The 21,134-nt window shown below is 33.8% G+C and overlaps 3 protein-coding genes across 8 annotated transcripts in view; 2 read left to right on the top strand and 1 right to left on the bottom strand.

Moving 5' to 3' along the window:
* The window catches only part of LOC144973641 (protein TBATA-like), a 54,357-nt gene extending 50,271 nt beyond the window's left edge, over positions 1–4,086 (top strand). For 4 of the 5 annotated variants that reach the window (XM_078916346.1, XM_078916344.1, XM_078916343.1 and 1 more), the window contains exons 6-8: positions 1–134; positions 591–718; positions 2,005–4,086. The exon at positions 1–134 is cut by the window's left edge and continues 26 nt beyond it. In XM_078916346.1, the coding sequence (XP_078772472.1) occupies positions 1–134; positions 591–718; positions 2,005–2,216 (474 nt within the window). In that variant the 3' untranslated portion in view covers positions 2,217–4,086. The remainder of the gene's footprint in view (positions 135–590; positions 719–2,004) is intronic. The other variant, XM_078916348.1, reaches the window with a different exon arrangement.
* LOC144973642 (uncharacterized) lies at positions 3,785–19,315 on the bottom strand. The gene is made up of 8 exons (XM_078916349.1): positions 19,260–19,315; positions 15,451–15,645; positions 14,252–14,417; positions 12,846–12,917; positions 12,066–12,137; positions 11,218–11,364; positions 8,309–8,414; positions 3,785–6,249 (listed from the first exon to the last, which is right to left on the bottom strand). Exons 2-8 carry the CDS (start codon positions 15,579–15,581, stop codon positions 5,864–5,866), a joined length of 1,080 nt encoding a protein of 359 aa, XP_078772475.1. The 5' UTR covers positions 15,582–15,645; positions 19,260–19,315; the 3' UTR covers positions 3,785–5,863.
* LOC144973640 (microsomal triglyceride transfer protein large subunit-like) overlaps positions 15,774–21,134 on the top strand; it is a 51,736-nt gene continuing 46,375 nt past the window's right edge. Inside the window, exons 1-2 of one of the 2 annotated variants that reach the window (XM_078916341.1) lie at positions 15,774–16,168; positions 18,317–18,557. In XM_078916341.1, the coding sequence (XP_078772467.1) occupies positions 18,485–18,557 (73 nt within the window). In that variant the 5' untranslated portion in view covers positions 15,774–16,168; positions 18,317–18,484. The remainder of the gene's footprint in view (positions 16,169–18,316; positions 18,558–21,134) is intronic. The other variant, XM_078916342.1, reaches the window with a different exon arrangement.

The following is a 21,134-nucleotide window of genomic DNA, read 5'->3' as shown; positions in this document are numbered from 1 at the left end:
AAGAGCGCTATGGCTGGGCGAGAGGAGTACTACAGACAGTACCCTGCTGAGTTTATGGCAGACGATGGAAAGAACAAGTTACCTCCCATTGGTAGTGGAAGCAAACCGGGATCTTCAAGTGGAGAAATCAACAGGTACAACAGTCGCTGTTCCATTGGATGCTGAAAGAATATTATTTGACCCACCGTACCAAATGTATTATGTCGGGGTCTATGTGCACTTATATGCAGGTCTGATAACCGGAGGCATTTATGGGCTTGAAATTACAGCCAGAAGTTGTTTGTTTTTTTAAAGCCGGATTTCCGGCTTTAGCCGGAGGAAAGGGTATCGTCAGAGAGCCCAACGAGAAATTACGCCAGTTAAACGGTATTACAAATTATTCGACACAGACCATGCTAATAACGGCCAGCTAGGTAGTGCTCAGTTCATACCTGATTGAGGTGAAAGAATGTAGAAGGATGGAAGGAAACCTCGCCTTCCTCGTAGAAACATTTCTAAAATTGATGAGTTATATTTTAACACTGGTGTTGCAGATAGATGTAAAATTGAAAACAAAAATTGCTACATATTTTACCTTTTTTAACTTACAGGCTGATTCTGGAAGAGAACGGAGACGGTGCCGATGCTGGCAGGTGGCAGAAAGCCTGGAAGACAACAGACGATGCCGCTGCTGATAATGGATGTGGTGATGCCGGAAGGACAGTTGTAGATGACAATGGTAACCCTAGTTTCTGCTTTTCATTTGTTGTTGTTGTTGTTTTGTTTTGTTGTTTTGAGTTTTTTTGTTTTGTTTTGTTTTTTGTTTTTTTTTTTTGGGGGGGGGGGGTGGTTGTTTTGTTTTTTTGTTTGGGGGGGGGGGGGGCTGTTACGGCGCTAGCGACACTGTCAGGTCATTTCAGCGCCAGAAAAAAAACGAACATAGAGGAACGAGTAGATATGAAGTTGAAAGCACTGAAGAAAGGAAGACAGAGGCTACCGGTTTAAATAGGGAACCGAAAATTTCATGATCAATTTACCGATGCGTCTATTTTGACATTACTTTAAAGTCCCATCCAGGCGCAAGCAAAGGATCCCGCTATGAAGGCTACACTTAATTGTTTGTTAACAGAACAAAATACATACAGAGGGATGTTTACAAGGAAAATAATAAATGTCATCTCTCTAAAAAAAAAAGGTACTAAACATTTGACTGTCTCCCTTCCAGCTAGGGACCAGGAAATAAACAGAGCAATCTCAGTCTAGAACAAAGACAGAGAGCAACATGGAAAGGGAAAACAGAAGACACAGCAAGTAACCTCCCCTTCCAACCATGGGAGGTCAGAGGATCCCACCCAATTTAGTTTTCTGTTGTACACTGACAAAACGATTTTTGTTTCTTCGATTTTAGTGGGTTTATGACGCTTGTGACACTTTTGTCATTTTTGCGCAATTTAAACGGATATTACAACATATTTTTATTTTTTAAGGGTTTATGGCGCTTGCAACACATTTAAGTTATATCAGCGCCAGTAAAAAGGAAGAAAATGGGATAGTAAAAAGTTCTAGAATTACAATTAAAGCACCTAAGAAAAAGTAAGACATAGGGGAACTGAAAACAAATAGGGATCAGATGTAGATTCCAAGAGCATATCATCAATGTACTTAGTTTGAGATCACCTATAAGTCTCATCCGGACACAAGAACAAAATCCAACAAAGAGGAATACACTCAGATGCTTACATTATACATTCAAAATAACAAATAACAGAGAGATGATTTACAAGGAAAAAAAATATCATCTCCCAAAACAATAACTATGCATTTGACTGGTTCCCTCCCAGCCAGTACTCCAGCCAGGACAAAACTAAGTAATCTCATTCCAAGACAAAGACAGAAAGCATGTTGGAAAACAGATATAAAGGGATAGAAGACCTCCCTGCCTACTATGGGAGGTCAGGAACCCCACCCAGTTGTGACACTTTTGTCATTTTGCGTCATCATATCTTTTATCTTTCATTCCAATAGACATGTCAGTGAATCCTCCAATCAACGCTGTCTTCAAGCCCTTGCCGCCTGTGAGAAAATCCCTAACGCCATTGCAACCGACTAGATGCCCCTCTCCTCCCAAAGTAGAGAAACCCAGTTCTCCGGAGCCAAGACTCAAATACACCAAGTCTCCACTCAAAGAGAAACGGGAAGGCATGTGGAACCAGAATGATTCCATCAACACGTTTTAGAAATAATTAATTTTAATAATTAATAATTGAAATAGAGGACTTTTCTCCCTATTGAATTATTGATTTTATAAAAATCTCAAAACGATTATAAACTCAAAACTAACATCAATTCTTTAAAGAGAATATTATAATTATTTTGAATTTTGCAAAAATAAATGCTTTTAAAAATTATAGTTGTGAAAGTAAGTATTCATTTGACGTCATATTGTGAAAATACAGTTCTATATTTGACGCAATGTAACTCAAATAAATTATCATAAAATGTGACTTTCTGGAAATTGAAAAAGATAGTACTACAAGGGTGGTTGATAACATAAAAACCAGTATGTTCATATATAAATTATAATTTTTAAAATATATGCTGCATTTTAAGTGATTCTTGGGTCTACTTTGATATCAAATTTGTCAACAGCATTCCATTGTGAGGTAGTTTCAACTTGTGCCTCTCCTTCCCTCCGCTGATATAATGCTTGTTTCTCAATTTTTGCGTGACAACCTTGGCTTACGATATTGGTTGATTAACATGGCACCTAACTCTTAAACCTGAGACTTCAAGCAATGTCCGAAGTCAAACTTTTTGAAAAGTTGAGGACTATCTAAACTCAATCAATACTTGAGGGGAAAGTTTCATGGTATTTATGAAAAATAAAATCTGTTGCATTGAACGGGTGTCTTAATATTACAAAATTCCAGTTGGGTATCAAGAGGGACTATTGTTGCAAATAAAATATGTATGTTGTATTGTGATATTGGATGAAAATGGTGAAAAGTAATTTTAAGTTTTGGGTGTCTTTAGCTTTCATTAATATATCTCAAACCTATTCCCCATATAAGTATCATTCATCAAAAATCATATTTTTAAAACAGTTTATTTTTTATTTAAAAAATAATATCATATCATCTTGTCGTATTTTCTTCACGCCTTACCATACAGTATTTTCAGGGCTTGTTTTTATTTACATATATAAATTTCATTTCTTACCGATTCCGTCCATAATTATAAATATAAATAATAATATATTTCCACCATTTCAAGATATTTATTGACCAATTATTTCAGACCTGCAGACAAAGATTTTTGCTATATATCACAACGGACATCAACATTATTTCTATTTTAAAAAATCATGCAGATTTAATTATAAAGAATAAAAATCATAATCATCAACAGCTAAACGCATCCGCATGTTTGTAAGTTTTCATTTTCATTTTTGATTCAAATGGCATGAACCGAAAGTCTCTATCTATACTGTATTTCTCAGCCCAATATAACTGTGATAATTGACTCTACATTGAATTATTGAAAAATAAGTTTATTTTTATCATGCTTCATTATCTTAACAAATTCGAGTCTGCCTAGCATGTAACATCATAAGTGATTGTGTTATTTCAAAACTAAATGTCAGGCTTATTTTTAATTCCAATTAATTACAGTCATATTTTATTTATCATCAAGTATAACAATCACAACTTTGATGACAACAATGAAGATGTCTCTCCAGATCAATTGATAGGAAAAATCTCTGAAAATTTAGAGCAATGTTCATAAATGACTGGAGGTTTTCTTGGTACATATTTTTTTAAAAACTGAATTTAAATAAATGAATGCTAATTTTCTGATTTTTATTCAACAATAGTAGGGAAAAGAAATTAAAACAAACAAACTTCTGAATGAAATGAGGTGCGGAAATGAAAAATGACAAACTATCAATCCAAACTGCAGTGATTAAAATCATTGATCTTTGTCTTTATTTTTCATAAAATTCATTGACCATGTTTGTTTATTTTTTTTACAAATATATTGATGAGTGTCTAAAGCGTGTCTCATGTATATAAAGTATTCAATAAAAATCATCAATGTGCACCAGAATTTTTGGTTTAGTATTTCTGTCTTGTTTTTGTTATTTTCAATGGGGTTTTTTTTTTGGGGGGGGGGGGTGCTATGATGAAGAAGTAGAAGTAGAAGAAAAAGAAGAAGAAGAAGAAGAAGAAGAAGAAGAAGAAGAAGAAGAAGAAGAAGAAGAAGAAGAAGAAGAAGAAGAAGAAGAAGAAGAAGAAGAAAGCACTATTTTATAGAGCAAGATGCATCCAATGCTTAGAGCCACTCTGGCAGCCCTGTTCTGTACTTTATGGAGTCTATCAACTTTCACAAAGGCCCACAAACAGCAAATTGCAATAGTCAAGGCTAAAGAGAATGAGAGCACCGATGATTGCTATGTACTATGTGTGCATATTTGCAGGTCGGATAACCAAATTCAATCATGGGTTTGATTAAACATTGTTGTAATGGACAACATTTTGCGTGGGTTTGGGAGTATTTTCATTACAACAATAAGATCATAATAATTTGGGTTATCGGGCTATTCAATAAGTACATGTTGGAGGAGAGTAATGCATCCTTTTAACCAAAGCTGCTTAAGAATTAAAAATATCTTACTCCCCTTCCCCTCTCTTTTGATAAACAAACAAAATTTTTACTTCAACAATTGCACATAATTTCCTCACTACTAAAACAACACTTCACAAATTGCAAATATAAAAAGTAAGCCAGTATGGATAGAGACGTTTTCGATGAAACAGTCTGACCAACTCAAAATACAGAAATCACCTTGCTGTTCCGTACGTCATTTGAATTGCAAATAAAACAAAAATAAATATGAACGTGTAGATAGTCCATATATACTAAATACACTTCATAATGCACTATTTGTTACAGTGAATGACATAATCAGTCGGATGATGAAAAAGTTTGAACTGAGATATTGCCAAGTTTAGTTAGAAGGTCAATTTTTATACAAAACGAGTTCTTGTCATAAATGATTAAATCAACCCTTTTTGTACATCTTCATGATATATCAAAGCTTAATTTCACTTCTAAATATCTTTTACAGTTAGTCAAGTTGATAAAGTATGAAATTTGAGAAAAGTTGCTGGATACCTTCCCCATACATCTGACCATAACTTCATGAAAAATCTCCCGATTTACTTCAAATAAAGATTAAAATGCTCTGGTGAGCATATTCTTTCAGAAAATGCAAATCCAAAATTTTCACCTTACGACTGATTATGTCATGCACAGGAGCCTTTCTTCACTTCTCACATTACACGTTGCATTTTAAGCGTCCATTTTATGCTGGTATTCTTCACTGTCTTTACTCAGGTAATCATTTCAATCCAAGTCGAAGGAAATGACATTTTCAAATAAATTTTCGTCAGCAAAATAGCTTGAGAGTGATCATTGATCCAATATGATTTTTTTTATTACTATACTAAACCTGGGGTGGGGGGGGGGGGGGGGTCTCAATAGTTCAGTTGGTAGAGCACATGTTTGACATACAAAGGGACCTTGATCAATTCCGGGTGAAATCAAGGTTTTTTTCTTACTCCCACTGTCCATCCAGCAGTGATTGGGTAGATCTGGCAGAAAGTAATTTGCAATAGACTAGCATCCTATCCAAAGTATAACAAGCAATTGCTTTTTATTGTCCATTTCATGTTACGGAAGCCGGGATAAACTCCAGCTCTATGGGCCTAATAGCTCTGAAGGACAACACTAAACATTCATCCCCCTCGACTCAAGCATTCTGCAATACAATACACACAAAAAAACAGGGCCAGCTGATACAAAATTTTCATCACTAATTTGCTCAACTATTTTTCTCTTCATCTTCCTCATTCAAGCTTTTACTTTCCTCTACCACATCTTTCCCATGACATGCATGAGAACTAGAACTAGAATTGTCGGTCTTTTTATCAGAGCGGCATTCGGAATTGTCATTATTGTTTTGAGGACCATTGTCAACCATAGTAGCTGCTACTATTTGATTAGAAGGACTATCACAAGGTACATCCAATCTGGCCTCATCCTCGTCTTCATCAGAATCACTTTTACTCTCTTTCTTAGAATCAGTACCAGCATTGTCTTGTGTTTCTTCACTGTCAACTGGAGAAAATCCTTTTCGTTTGGGAAGCTCGGATAGGAAGGCTTGTTTCCAATCACTTGTTTCGGTAAACCTCAGAAGAATTGAAAATACTGAAGGAAAAATATAATATATTCAGTTAAAAAGTTTTGTTATAAATCAACATATATGTGTGGCAGTCTCACAGAACGTGCCTAAAACATGATGAAAAAAATTATAATCTCTGACTTTAAAGCAAATGTACAGACCAGTCATTTCTTAGTAAAATGCGGTTTAGATTTTTTTAAATATCTTAATTAGGAACAAAATAAAGTGACAGGTATATAAATACACCATATTTGAGGGAATAGAAAACATTTTTAAAATCATTTTCTGCATATATCTCGAAAACAGTCATCGTAACATACAACACCATCACATACATGTGATCAAGAGGTATAGGTTGTGAGTGACATGCTAGTCAGTTATGCCTGTTAAAACAATTGTGATCAAAACAGAAATGCAGGACTGCCAAGTTCAGAAAGTCAAAATGAGGGACAAATGAGAGAGGAAATTATAGACATTCACACACACACACACACACACACACATACACAAATATACACTGCCAAATCAAATAGGGACAGTAGCCGACAGTACACAATAATACTACAATTTGGAGGATGCATAAAATATCTCGGTCATTAACTCCACGTATTGGAGGCAACATATAATAATATCTCCGTCACTGACCACCCCCCCCCCCCCTAAAATATAATATCATCTGACACCAACTAGGACTGCGGGACATGAAGCAGTCATGTAGGACAGTGGGGACTGTCGTCCCAAATGGCTTTTAGTATGCTATTGTCTATCTACAGACAAAATACATTTGAGTGACGTTAATCACATAGATTCTATTAATAAAAGGACAGAACATTTGGCAAATCCTTTCTGCTTCTCAATAAAGTTTAACATCTGCCTTTGTTGTCATATTTTTGCCCAAAAGTTGCAACAAAAGAATGACAAAAGTTGCCATAAAAGTTACCATTAATTTTTAGCTTTCAATTTGCTGGGTTTTGAGTGTCTTATCACAGGTTTCATGTTTACTTACTGTTAGGCTTTCACCCATACATCACAAAATTTGATGGCAACATACATGAAAGAGAAAAAATGATAAATGAAACCAACATAACAGATTGCATACTTTACTAGCCTCTGCGTTTATTGCGGTGGCAATCCGTGAGTGGTTCCCACAATTGTTGATGCATCTGAAATTTTCCATGACTTTTGCATTTTTCAATCTTTTAAAATTCATTTAAAAAGCGGGAGGAAAAAGAGAAACCAAACCCCTTTACTTGTAGAAATAAAGTTTATTTTCACTTCCGCTTCACATCTCTATGTCACTTGTTGACACAGCGTTAACTTATTCTAAAGGTTCAAAGTCTATCCTATTTTTTTGTGGCACATTTTTCGACCACATACAGTGGTAAGTTTGTTCAAAAGACCGATACAAATCCGAGTAATTTATTATTATTATTATTATTATTATTATTATTATTATTATTATGATGATTATTATTATGATTATAATTATTATTATTATTATTATTGTTATTATTATCATTATTATCACTATATATATTGGTATCATTATTATTATGATTATTATTATTATTACTATTATTATTATCATTATTATTATTATTATTATTATTATTATTATTATTATTATTATTATTATTATTATTATTATCATTATTATTATCATTATCATCATTATTATTATAATTATTATTTTCTTATATCAGTCGTTCTTGATATATCAATTACTTTTTTACTTAAAGATAAATAATAATGAAAAAAAAACAAAAACAAGACAAAGTCATGCACTCACTAAATCCATCAATTTGTTATAAGTGTGCTATAGGGAATGAGATTAGCGGAAGAGTAGCGTCCCTTGATTGGACGTCACCTGCGGAAAAGTTATTAAAGAGAGAACAATCATGGTTTTGCGCATGCGTCTCTCGTCCACACTTCCGGTGAAAGCGGCTTGAGACACTTCACCGAAAGCGAGGACGAGAGAGACGCATGCGCAAAACCAAATTGACGTTCTCTCTGTAAGGTGACGTCCAATCAAGGGACGCTACTCTTCCGCTAATCTCATTCCCTATACTGTAGCCATAAACTCACCATGATTGACAGCCAGTACTTTGCGACTCTTGAGATGAAGAAATTCTGCAATCGGAAGCTGAGCATGGGAAACTCCTTTTTCCTCAGCTAACCGGTGACAAAGACCCTGTAATCATAGAATGATATAGTCTGCTGTGATTATAGAATAACTTATTTTTAATTTGCTAACAGTATAGCAATTTCTTTCAATACTTAAAATTCGCTACAAAACTGACAGGTAGCATATGCAGACTGGAAACAGACAATAAAATCTAGGTGTTTTTTTTTTATTAAAATTTTTAAAAATTGAGCTTTATATAGCGCAATATCCACTAAATGTGCTCAAAAGCGCTTTACAACAACAACATTTAACATGTAGGACAGGACATGACGTCTGTTAGGCGATATTACAATTTTTTCGGACAAGACCGAGCCAGGTACTCATTTTACACCTGAGTACGGTGAGAGAATGTGAGTAAAGAGCCTTTTCCAAGGACTCAACTATGAGCCAAGTGCGAGACTCGAACCCAGGACCTTCCGACCTGAAAGCGAGTGTCATACCACTAGACCACATAGCCGCACAAAGAGAAAAAAAAATCTAAAAACTGTTTTGGCACATTGACAGTATCTTTAATTCATTTGAATTATCACATTAAATGATAAAAGTAAATGTATTTAGGTTCCATTTGGTCACATTCATATTTTTGTGGAAAAATATACAATATTCTTAACTATTTTGTCAAGAATTTCGATATGAAAAACTCTCAATTCAGCCGAACTTTTGATCAGATAAGCTATGATATTTGTAAACCGGTGTTGAGATTAATTTTTAAAAATACCGATTTTAATGCCATACATAGAATTACAATAGAAAAAAAAGAGCTTTTTAAGGTTTTTAGAACCTATTAGCTTTTAAACGATATGAAAAGACTTGCCAACCAACGTCAACTATTTGAAAAGATTTATCATATTTTCCCAATATTTATGCTCATTTTCTTATATTTTTTCCCAACAGATCATATTTTCATCACGTGCAAGCATCCAAAATTTCAAATTTAACATTTGTATAATTTATGGTGACAAATCAAGCTAGTACAGGGAGGGAAAATCCTGAAATTCCAATGACAATCGACTGTCTGGCTACTCAGATTCTCATCGAGGTGGAGACAATATTTAATGACCTTCAACTATTCCACTTTTATCATTTTTACCCCTTTTTGTTACCAATCCTGACGTTTTGCATTTAGAATACTTTAATCAACGTTCCCATATTATCATATTTTGGACCTCAAAGTGTCTTAAAATATGAGAAACCATACTGGTTGGCAAGCCTGTAATAACCTGTGACCAATCACATCAATCCAGTATTATCTTGGAATAAGATGCAGTTGAAGCCAGTAATTGGTACACCACTGTATCAGAACAGCCGGTTTATTGGAACACCATTTTACCAGAACAGCCAGTTAATTGGAACGCCACTTTATCAGAACAGCCGGTTAATTGGAACGCCACTTTATCAGAACAGCCGGTTAATTGGAACGCCACTTCATCAGAACAGCCGGTTAATTGGAACACCACTTTTTCAGAACAGCCAGTCAATTGGAACGCCACTTTATCAGAACAGCCAGTTAATTGGAACACCACTTTATCAGAACAGCCAGTTAATTGGAACAATCTATCAGTGACAGAATTTTTGCTATATAATTTCTAATGATTAATCGGGAATGATTTTAGACCTTCAGAACGTTGTAAGAATTAATTTTTCTTTCCAACAAATCATAAATATAAATATCCCTCTGAGAATAACATTAATGGAATCATCCCGTAGCTTCAAAAACTGAACAAATATTATGTTGCTCTATTAATCATTAATGCCATTAAGCTGACCACTACCCAATCCATGTTCATTTGACCTGTATTTGGGAAAGGAGTGTTGACAGTTGATTAAACATGTGTGGTAATTAAATCTGATCTCATTCTCTTTTATCATTATGCCTCATCATCATCCATCGTGTCTTGCACTCTTGAGCATGTTGCTGGTCAGCTGTCTCCACGTATCACGATCCTCTGGAGTGCGCATGAAGTCTGCGCTGCTTTTAAAATCAGTTTAGGCCATTCTTAGGTTATTTAGAAATGTCATTCTTTGTCTTCCTCTAGCTCTCTTTCCTTCGATCATCCCAGATGTTACCAACTTTTCTATTCTGTCTCTTCTCCACACATGTCCCAGAAACTGTAATTGCCTCTGTCTGATGGTATCAATCAATATTCTTCCTTTTCTCACCTTCACCAACACTTCCTCGTTCGTATACTAGTCTGTCCATGATAACCTCAACATTCTTCTATAAAAAGATAGAATATAAACCTTTAGACAAACAACTGACAGGATGCTTGGTATTGCCATTGCTGAATTTACCACAACAGACATACAAAGAGTCTTGGTAGGTTGTCCCAATAATGAAGACCACTCATGGAATCGGTTAATTAAAACGTCACTGAATTGAAATTATTTCTACATAACAGCGCTGTTCTTATAAAGTGGCTTACATTGTATATGAAGAATACCGAATTTAAATTCAAAATATTATAAATTGGAACATTTGCGTACATTTATTGAATCTTAAGAAACGAAACAAAACGGTACTATGTGGGGGTGGTTTAGGTACTAAAAAGTAAATCGTCAAAAATATGAGACTTGGGTTAATTTTGTATGTCTTATGGAGGAGAATGAATTTGATTCATTATCAAGCTATAAAGACTAAAATATCAAATTTCTGGTCATCTTGACCTAAAAATTTGCTTAGTTTTAATCTATTTTTTTTTTAAGCTTTTTGGAATCTAGTTCACCTTGACCTAATATTGTTTAGAGGCAGTGGGTCACATATATTTATTTGGGTGAATGTTATTATAAAAATAGTGTTTAGAATTCCCACCTTGTGAGCGTTGTGGTCCACCAATCCTCCAATAACGTAGACTTTGTCATCTGACAGGGATGTGAGTACATTGGTAGATTCACTGGATAAGTATACGATTGATTCCTTGGGAAATGCTTCAAGATAGCTCTCCTCTTTAAAATGAATCTATGAAGAACATGGTTGAGATTGGGAAGAGATGAAATAAATTAATATAAATAACAAATATGACTGCTACAACATTGGTTAATGTTTTGTTTGTATTTTTCTTTAATCAATCTTATTAATACAAAAAAAAAAAAAGGTGCAAATGTTACAGTGCTAGACAATCCAAAAAGAAAATCACAAGAGAAAATTATCCCAAAATAACTCAGATTTTTTTCGATTTCAGATCGATACTGCTTAAAATTTAGCTGTAACATATTCATTTAATAATTTCAAAATGTTTTCAAAATATTTTTAAAGGTATTTTTGTGTGTTTTTATATGACTGCCAATTCTAAACTAGCCATCATTTCTATATTCCCACTTTTAATTAAAGTTAAAACTTATGCACCTGCGAGGGTACCATTGTGTATAAACAAAAATTCAAATAAGAAAATTAAAATGACATACTTATCTCATCTCAATGTTTCCATACAACTGTAGCGCCACGTTATATAAAGAACATAGGAACAAGAACACAGTTTCCATGTACTAACAGCAAAGTGTTTAATTAGCTGTAAGATCTTGAGAGAGAAGGAAGTCGAGAGAAGAGCTCTCTAGAGATAAAGGTAAAGAGGAAAATAGGTAAAAGAATGAAATGCAGCTATCACTCATTTTGGGTGCGAGAGTGCACCACACAACCATGTAGGGCTACCAAATACTCACATCCCAACCTTTATAATCTCCAATATCATCAAGCCTTTGCTGTGTACGGCCACCCAAGCTGCAGGCATAAAGCTTGTATGTGGATAAAAAGTTTTAGAAAAAAAGAAATTAGAGCAAAGAGTTAGCTTACAATAAAATAAAGCAGACTTTATATAGTCAGTAAAATAAAAAGCAAATACAACGACAAAATAAAAATTTGCACTGCGCAATATGGATTGGAGATTAGTTTAACTTTGACTCTTCAAAAAGAGAGAAAGAAAAAGAAAATAATAATAATAAATATAATAATAATAATAATAATAATAATAATAATAATAAATAATAATAATAATAATAATAATAATAATAATAATAATATTAGAAGAAGAAGAAGAAGAAGAAGAAGAAAGAGAAGAAGAGAAGAAGAAGAAGAAGAAGAAGAAGAAGAAGAAAAAAGAAGAAGAAGAAGAAGAAGAAGAAGAAGAAGAAGAAGAAGAAAAGAAGAAGAAGAAGAAGAAGAAGAAAAGAAAAGAAGAAGAAGAAAGAAGAAGAAGAAGAAGAAGAAGAAGAAGAAGAAGAAGTGGACACAACAAGGCCAGAATTTTGTAATTATTGTCACCCATGCTCTAAATCACTTAAATTTATATCAAGATGAAACATGGTTAAATCTCCTGAGACTGAAATGAAAAATGCCTGTGATTGAACCACAATGGGAAAATTCAAGGGTTGACTACAATTAAATGTAAAACTGTATTGATTCCATAGAACATGATATGTGCCAGTTTAAATACTCGTAATTACCTGCATTGGATTAGCAGCTCTCCTATTTGAAGAATAACTATGTTGAATTTGAAGGGTCAAAGAAGCAATATCCTGAAATATTCAAGAGATGAAATGTGTTTTAAAAAAATTTGTTGTAATTTGATTTGTTTTTTAAAAATCCATTTTCTTAATTGTTTTCAAATTTGTATTGTCTTTTGAAGATGTAAGATTCAACAGTTTCTAATTTCACATTTTTGCCAGGCACAGTTTCGGATAAGATAGCAGTTGACTCATAAGCCTGTGAATTGAAAAAACTCGAGCTATTATATAGCGCAAAATCCACTAAACATGCTCAAAGCGCTTTACAAGGAGTCCCTGGTCAACAACAAGACGTAACATGTAGAACGAGATATTACAATTTTTTTTTCATTCAGAGACCTGTTAAAGACCAGATACTCATTTTATACCTGAGCATGGTAAGAGAATAAGGGTAAAGAGCCTTTTGCAAAGACTCAACTATGCACCGAGCAAGGCTCAAACCCAGGACCTTCCGATCCAAAAGCGAGTGTCATACCACTAGACCACATAGATGTACAAAGATGTGGGAAATTAGATGCAGTCTCTCAATACTCAAGACTCTAGTTACAGAGATAGTTTATTATGATACATGGATGTGGAACAATTTTGATTGAATAGTTAAGGGTGACAATAATGAAAACCCTAAATCAGACCTGCCTTGCCTACTAGTACAGAAAATTTGTAGAATTACGAAAATCTGGCTCCGATTTCTGAACTTCATGAGCATCTCTAAGACATTAAAATTTATTTATTGAAAATTAAAATTGACGCCAGACTACATGATTTTAAGGATCTGAAGGGTTATTTAATCATGGTGAGAGTAAATTGTTGATTTTGAAAGTTAACTTTAGTGACGTCAGTCTTTATTCTGAAAATTAAGAATTTTTTAGTTTTCAAGTAGACAGGTCTGCTTCATATGTATGACCTTGTGTTGATCGATCATGCACATGTTGCAGTGATGAAGAGGTCAGTTCACCTATTTTGATCTACACGGATTGGTGCAAATTGGTTCAGATGGTAGAGAAGTCATGAATAGTGTTATTGTTGAGGCAGGCTGTGAAAGAGTATGTATAATGTTGATATCTTTTTTTTTTAAATTTGTTATAATCTGTCTTTTATATTTAAAAATTAGTTCGCTTAAATAACAGTGCATATATAAAGAATAATAAGGGAAACAATTGGACTTGAAAGATATAAATCATTAGAGAAGGAGGATGTATTGTATTAGGTGAGCTTGTTGATGTACGTTAGTTGGAGTGTATCAGTATCAAAATAAAACTTCTTATATCAATATTTTGGTTTTGTCATGATGCTCATAAAAACATGGTTCATTAAGACAGGTTTCTGTAGCATTGAAATAAACAAACCTTATCAGACATGTACTCTTCTAGAGAAAGATCCAACACAACTTTAATCTTACAGGATGAATTGCTCATGGTATTCAACTTGAGATTTTTCCTACTTGGGCCGACATCCTCACCCCTTTCTCTTCGCTCTGCACGTCTTTGTTTCTTTTTCTGTTTCTCAGCTAATCTGTGCAATGAAATTATTCAAAAGCATACTATGAAAAGAGATCTGGTGAGCCTTCACTTGAACTACAAGAATTTACATATTCTTATTTAAAATATGAAATGACTACAAGCCCTGACAGGCTTCTAGATTCTGAGACTAGAAGTAGAAGCACTTACAAATTTGACCTATCAATCAATCAAATCTCACCCAGTCACATGGGGGGATATATTCTATCATTATATTTTGAATGGTGCCATTCTAAAATTCTTTTTAAATCTCTGACTGAGACTGGACAGTGGAGAGACAAATCTCACAAGTATCCCAAAACTTTTAACACGATTCAATCTTTTGTTGAAGTAAAAGATGCCATCAAAACAGGGCTTTTAACTCAGAATCGAAAACTTTAAAAACCCGTCGTAAAGGCAAAGGCAACTTAAACCTCAGACTTCAGAACCTACAAATAGAAAACATAGGTATGAAAAGACCACTTCCAACTTTATCTTGTCATTGAGAAGGATTGAAATATCTTGGGAGTTAATATTTTTTTTAATTGTTAATTAACTTTGGTCATGATATTGGATTACAGCTTTTCCAACTTCCCTAACCCTAAACTTTATATTTGGTCATTGAAAATTGAAAAGGTTTGAATAACCGTGGAGCTGAAAACGAATATTAAATACATTTACGTGTCTTTTGATCATGGTCTCATGTACGTGCTTGTAGGTTAGCAACTCGCAAGAGCTTAAACTCAGAATCTAGTAATACATGCTCGTTGCCACCCAACATTTTATCAGATGATGTATATGAGTATGGGGCTCTCAACAACCCAATGTCAATACTCAATAGCAAAATATGTTCCAATTTCTATTCATAATATCAATAAAGCCTCACTTCACTTAGTGCTAAAGGTCTCATTTCAAGTGAAGCTTCCAATTGAGAATATCCCATCACCCTTTTTTTATTATCTAGACTAGACTACATGCCATTCTCATTCACTGTGTCACCTTTTATTTTTTATTTTGTGATGACTCCGTTTCAGTGACTCGGTACTTACCTGCGTTCATGTTTAGTTTCAAGCCATTTCATTCGCTTTTTAAGTTTCTTAAGTTGAGTCTTGGAAAGAGTTGCATCAACAATTTCTGTGGAAGGCTGAGCAACTTTCGTTTCTATCTTACTATTGTCCATTTTGCGTCAAGAATGACATAAAACGTTGTCTACCAAAACTCTCGGTAGGGCGCTGCCATTTTATCTGAACTAATAGGGCTATTCGAACTCATCAATCACAAAAGAGCTACTTGAAAACAGCTGGAACTACCACTAACTGCCAGTTGGTTATTTCACTTCTCGCTTTTCTCCCTTCATTGAACTCTCAACTCTAACTTCACAAATTCAAAGAAAAGCCGAAGTTCCCATTCAGACTGAATTGTCTGATAAATCTTATAAAAGTTTTAGTTTCTTTTGCAGTCATATATTTAATGTCCTTTTTAAAATTATAGTTGTCTGCAGACAACACGTTTTCAGTGGAGGCGCTTGATGACGGTGACGCTCAGACAGAAAAGAGAAACGAAGCAGTTTTTCAGTCAGAGGTTGAAGTTGAAGGACCACCCTCTCTCCAGTGAAGATTAGACAACGTCCTGTATTCATCATAAACGATGATATGCCGATAAGATTTCGTTTGTTAGATATCAATGCATATGATTTTAAAAATTGATATATATATATATTATTATTACTGATACTGAATCTCGGCCATAATCGTCGTGTCTTTAGCTGTGCGCTGTGATTATCCCCAGACACCTGTCTGGGGATAATAAAAATTTGTTATCCCCAGACACCTGTCTGGGGATAACGAATTTTTATTATCCCCAGACGCATATTTGAAACTCCGCTCTTTTAAACAATTATCCACATTCCAGAATATGGAATGTTTCCAGATGCACATAGAAATAAGGAAAGTTAATAAAATATCTATAAAAACATAAAATTAACCACATTAAAATCAGTTGTTACTACATTACACAATATACGTCGACTTCGAAGTGGGTGTCATGGCCGAATGGTTTAGTCGTCTGCCCTGGAAGTTTGACCATAATCGACGTTGTGGGTTCGAATCCTGGTAACGTCACTTTTTTTTTTATTTAATTATTTTTTAAAATTCCGTCTTCTTTTTACAGAACGTTGAAAGGGATAAATGTCCCATCCATCCTCCCCCACCTCTTTTTTTATTATAAACTCTCTTTCTCTCTCTCTCTCTCTCTCTCTCTCTCTCTCTCTCTCTCTCTCTCTCTTCTCTCTCTCTCTCTTGTTTTTTTTTTCTAGTTTCTAGCAAATATATTCGTCCCCACTCCGATCTCAAATAGTGTCCAGAAATATTCAGAGAGCGACCAAATGGTCAGATAGAGGAGAAAAAAAAACAATAATTGTTTTAAAAATAAAAACAATTTAAGAAATTCATGCTCAGAAACGGAACATTTACACAAAGGTTTAGCAAACAAAAAACTCTAAGGTTTAGGTCAAAATATATTTTTAAAAAAGAAATAGAGAGATTTCCCTCGGAGCAGGGAATAGTGTTAACAATAATAATAATAATAATAATAATAATAATAATAATAATAATAATAATAATAATGATAATAATAATAATAGTAATAGTATGATAATAATAGTATTAATAATAAAAATAATATTATTATTGATAATAATATAATAATGATTATGATTTAATAATAATAATAACAATATTACAATTAATTATTATTATTATTATATTATTATTATTATTATAATTTATTATTATATTAATTATTATACTCATTATATCATCATTATCATTATTAATATTATTATTCATTAAATTTTTTAATTATTATTGATTAATTATATAATTATTAATTATTATATTTATTAGATTGATCTGAAAAAAAACAAAAAAAAGAGATATTAAATCAAGCAAAATTAAAAATCGAAATAAAGATAACAGATAAAAAATTCAAATGATTAAAAAAAAAACCTTGCTCGAACTCGGACAAAAGTGAAAACAAGGAAAATCAATTGGGAAAGAATAAAAATGTAAAAAAAATTGTGGTTGGGGGGGTGGGCGCGTCGCGACTGGGTCGAATCTGTATGCAGCTAAAAGAAAAAGTTGAAAGTGGGCCTAACCAACTGAGATCCTATCCACACCGCTATGGAATATTTTAAATTCATATTGAAGCAAATTTCCACCATTTTTGCTTCCTTGTGTTGGTATTATTTTCTCTCATTCGAATAAAATATGTTGGATCTAGTTTGTGACTGTGATACTAAATTGTATTCTTTTGCAAAGCATCAGAAAATAACAGGTGTGGGTTTTGGGCTTTGGCGAACCACTATGGCCTAGAATTCGTCCGCGACATAAAATTTCCCTTGTTCGTCCCCAAAATTGTCGCCAGAATGAGCAATTACGAGATCAAGATTATCAAATAAGTTACATGTTAGGTAGGTAATGAAATTTGAAGTGGTTGACTATGAAATCTTGAGTGATTATACACTACTTTCTTCCTGGTTGAAAATAAAAATCGAATTGCCATTGTGAGCGTTTTCAGATCAAGTAACAAAGATTTCATTGATCCTTTGCTTTAAAATTTTTTTTTGAAAAAGACTGCGATTTGACTTTTATCACTATTTACTTCATTTGTTTAAATATCACTTGAATATTAACCGTTTTGGGACACAACCACGATATTTTTTCCAGTATTTTGGTATTTTTACGCCTAGTTTGGCATTTTGTGCATAAAATCTTTCTGCCACCTTGACAGTGCGTCTGAGATAGTAACCCCAACAGGTTGTCTGGGATAACAAAACTTGGTTATTCCCCAGACACCGTTCTGTAAACAAATTTTATTATCCTAGAACATGCATGGGAATAAAATGACAGCCATTAGTTGTGGGTAAATCGAAGTAAACTGTGTCGTGGCAACTCAACCTTAGCAGACGTAGAGGATAAATCAGCTGTGATCTTTGACCGGTGTTAATAAAGAAGAGTTCATATCTTTGTAGTTACAGTTGAGTGTTAGAAGTGGAAGGATTCGGATAGGATTTTACTTGTTCAAATGAGGATGGCCCCAAAATCCAATTCCATCAAATTGTTACCGGTTATACTCTTGGTGTCTTTCGCCTTACAATGTAAGTATAGTGAAGTGAAATTAAAATTTATATATCTAGACCGTCTAGAGTCTATCTCGATCTATCTATAAAGATATATCACATACACACACGCGCGCATGCCAATACCACTGTCATTAATTTGGTGGCGTTTTTATACACCTCCATTGGAGGTGTACAAAAACGCACCGTTTTTATGCACCTCCGTTGGTGGTGATGGTAAAGTTGTTGCTGCATACGTCCATGAGGTTTAAATAGTTTTAGATTGTAGTTTAGCACGCTGCTTAGTGATTACCGATGTACGATGATAATAAATTAAAGAATAATAACAATAATTTAAAAAATCAAAAATAAAAAGAAACATGGCACACAAATACTGATCTCAAATAAATAAATAATTTTAGAAAATTAAAATCGAAGTTTTTTAAAAACATGATAAAAAGTTTTTGAAAAAAAAAGAAAGAAAAAAAAAGCAACAAACAAAAACAAAGTAAATAAATAAAAAAAAAAAAGTCAACATTGCGAATCGAACCCGGTACTTTCAAGGTTGGAGTCTGACAGCTTGTCCACTGCGCTACGGAGCCACCTGACTGTTTATCACATTTAATAATGCCTTTCTAAAACATTATTTTACCTTCAATGCAACTTCTATTTTCTGGTTTTATATTTCGATTTTTAAATTATTAATATTTTTATATAAATTTATTAACAAAAACATCCTACAGTTGTCACAATATAACTTTCGCCATGTCCAAATGCAGAAACACAATATCGCTTATGAAATTGGGTGGAATGCGCATGCGTGACGGAGGTGTATAAAAACGATCCGTTAAGATACACCGTGAACGGAGGTGCATAAAAACACTACGATTAATTAACATCATTACCAGACTTCAGTTTATAGTCATCAACTGCTACAGTCAACCTCGTCATCATTATTGGCGTCATTATTATTTAAAGTTTATCAATAATATAACCGCTGTATTGTGTCAGTTTTGTGGGTGTAACAATGTAAAAGATTACATTTTTTTTATTATGTCATGTTCTTATGTGACATGTTTTGGGGTTGTTTTTGTTTTTTGTTGGGTTTTTTTTTCCTATATTATGTATTTTTGTATTTTGTTGTTTGTTTATCTTCTTTTAGGGGTGGGGATTCGTATCTATGATTATACAAGGACAAGGATGAATCAAAATAATGTTATAACTCAGCTCAGAAAATTGTTACCCTAAGCTGATTGTCACGCAGGATTGTAATATATCACTTTAGGCGTCATAATATAAGTATTTTCGACCAGCCACCATTAAATTATTAAGAATTCATGGTTTTTAATGGTAAAAAGCAGTCACTGATACTATACATAATATAGTAGATAATCAGTTTGCCCTGTTCAGAATTCAATATCCTTTCAAGTTCAAACACCTTCAGAGTTTGTGCCTTATGGAGTACTGGTACCAAATTTTCCTTTTCCAATATTTTTTAGCTAAGGAGACTTGTAATCTAATCATAACGTTTTCTGTTTGCAAGACTGCATATATAAACATGAACAGATTGCCACCTCTTTACATGTATTGATCATTTGGGTTAATTCCTTTTTTTTTAAAAGTTGTTTTATCAGAATCCGTGTGTTTTGTCACATGTCAAGTTTATACTTGAAAAAATATTGACTTTTATATACATATATCCACTAACTGTGCTCAAAGTTCTTTATAATGGGCCCCTAGACAACAGCAACACTTAACATGTAGGACAAGACATGATATTAGATTTTGTGTTTTCTAATAGAGACAAAACTGTTAACAGCAAGGTACTCATTTTACTCCTGAGTGCAATGAGAGAATGTGGGTAAAGAGCCTTTTTCAAGCACTCAACTCTGTGCACTGCTCAGAGCCAGACTCGAACCCAGGACCTTCCTATCTGAAGACAAGTGTGATATCAGGATCTTAAATGTCTTAAATTTTCTTCTTTATTTTTTTGTTACAACGGTCACTACATTATGTCCTTCAAACCCATACAAACCAAATGAGCTGTCTCTCTCTCTCTCTCTCTCTCTCTCTCTCTCTCTCTCTCTCTCTCTCTCTCTCTCTCTCTCTCTCTCTCTCTCTCTCTCTCTCTCTCTCTCTCTCCCTCTCTCTCTCTCTCTCTCTCTCTCTCTCTCTCTCTCTCTCTCTCTCTCTCTCTCTCTCTCTCTCTCTCTCTATTTCTATCTCTCTCTACATATTTAAGTCTGAACTCAAATCTTGTACAGCACTGTTCCCATCCGAAGCCTTTCCATCTTCACCTTTCGTTAAGTAAGTACTCAAATCTTATTTCAACTCAGCTTTGTGATCTAGTGGCTATTAGCTCCCAGATGTGAGTCACACTGTGTTCAGCACTGCAAAGTTGAGTTCTTGAAAAAGAATATTGGTACACAATTTTTTTCACCATACTCAGGTTTAAAATGAGTTCCAAGCCAGTAACGTAACTACTGTCTCTTGTATAAAAGAAATTTATATTATTATTATACAGGCTTTACCTTCCATCCTATATGCTCAGTATTGTAGCTTGGTACTGCCTGTTTGTAAAATGCCTTAGCAATTTAACTGATATTGAGTTTTTTT

Source organism: Berghia stephanieae, chromosome 5 (genome assembly GCF_034508935.2).
Source record: "Berghia stephanieae isolate SIO BIC M18660-M18661 chromosome 5, UCSD_Bste_1.3, whole genome shotgun sequence".
Classification (NCBI taxonomy): domain Eukaryota; kingdom Metazoa; phylum Mollusca; class Gastropoda; order Nudibranchia; family Aeolidiidae; genus Berghia; species Berghia stephanieae.
This window is presented reverse-complemented; position numbering and strand designations above follow the sequence as displayed.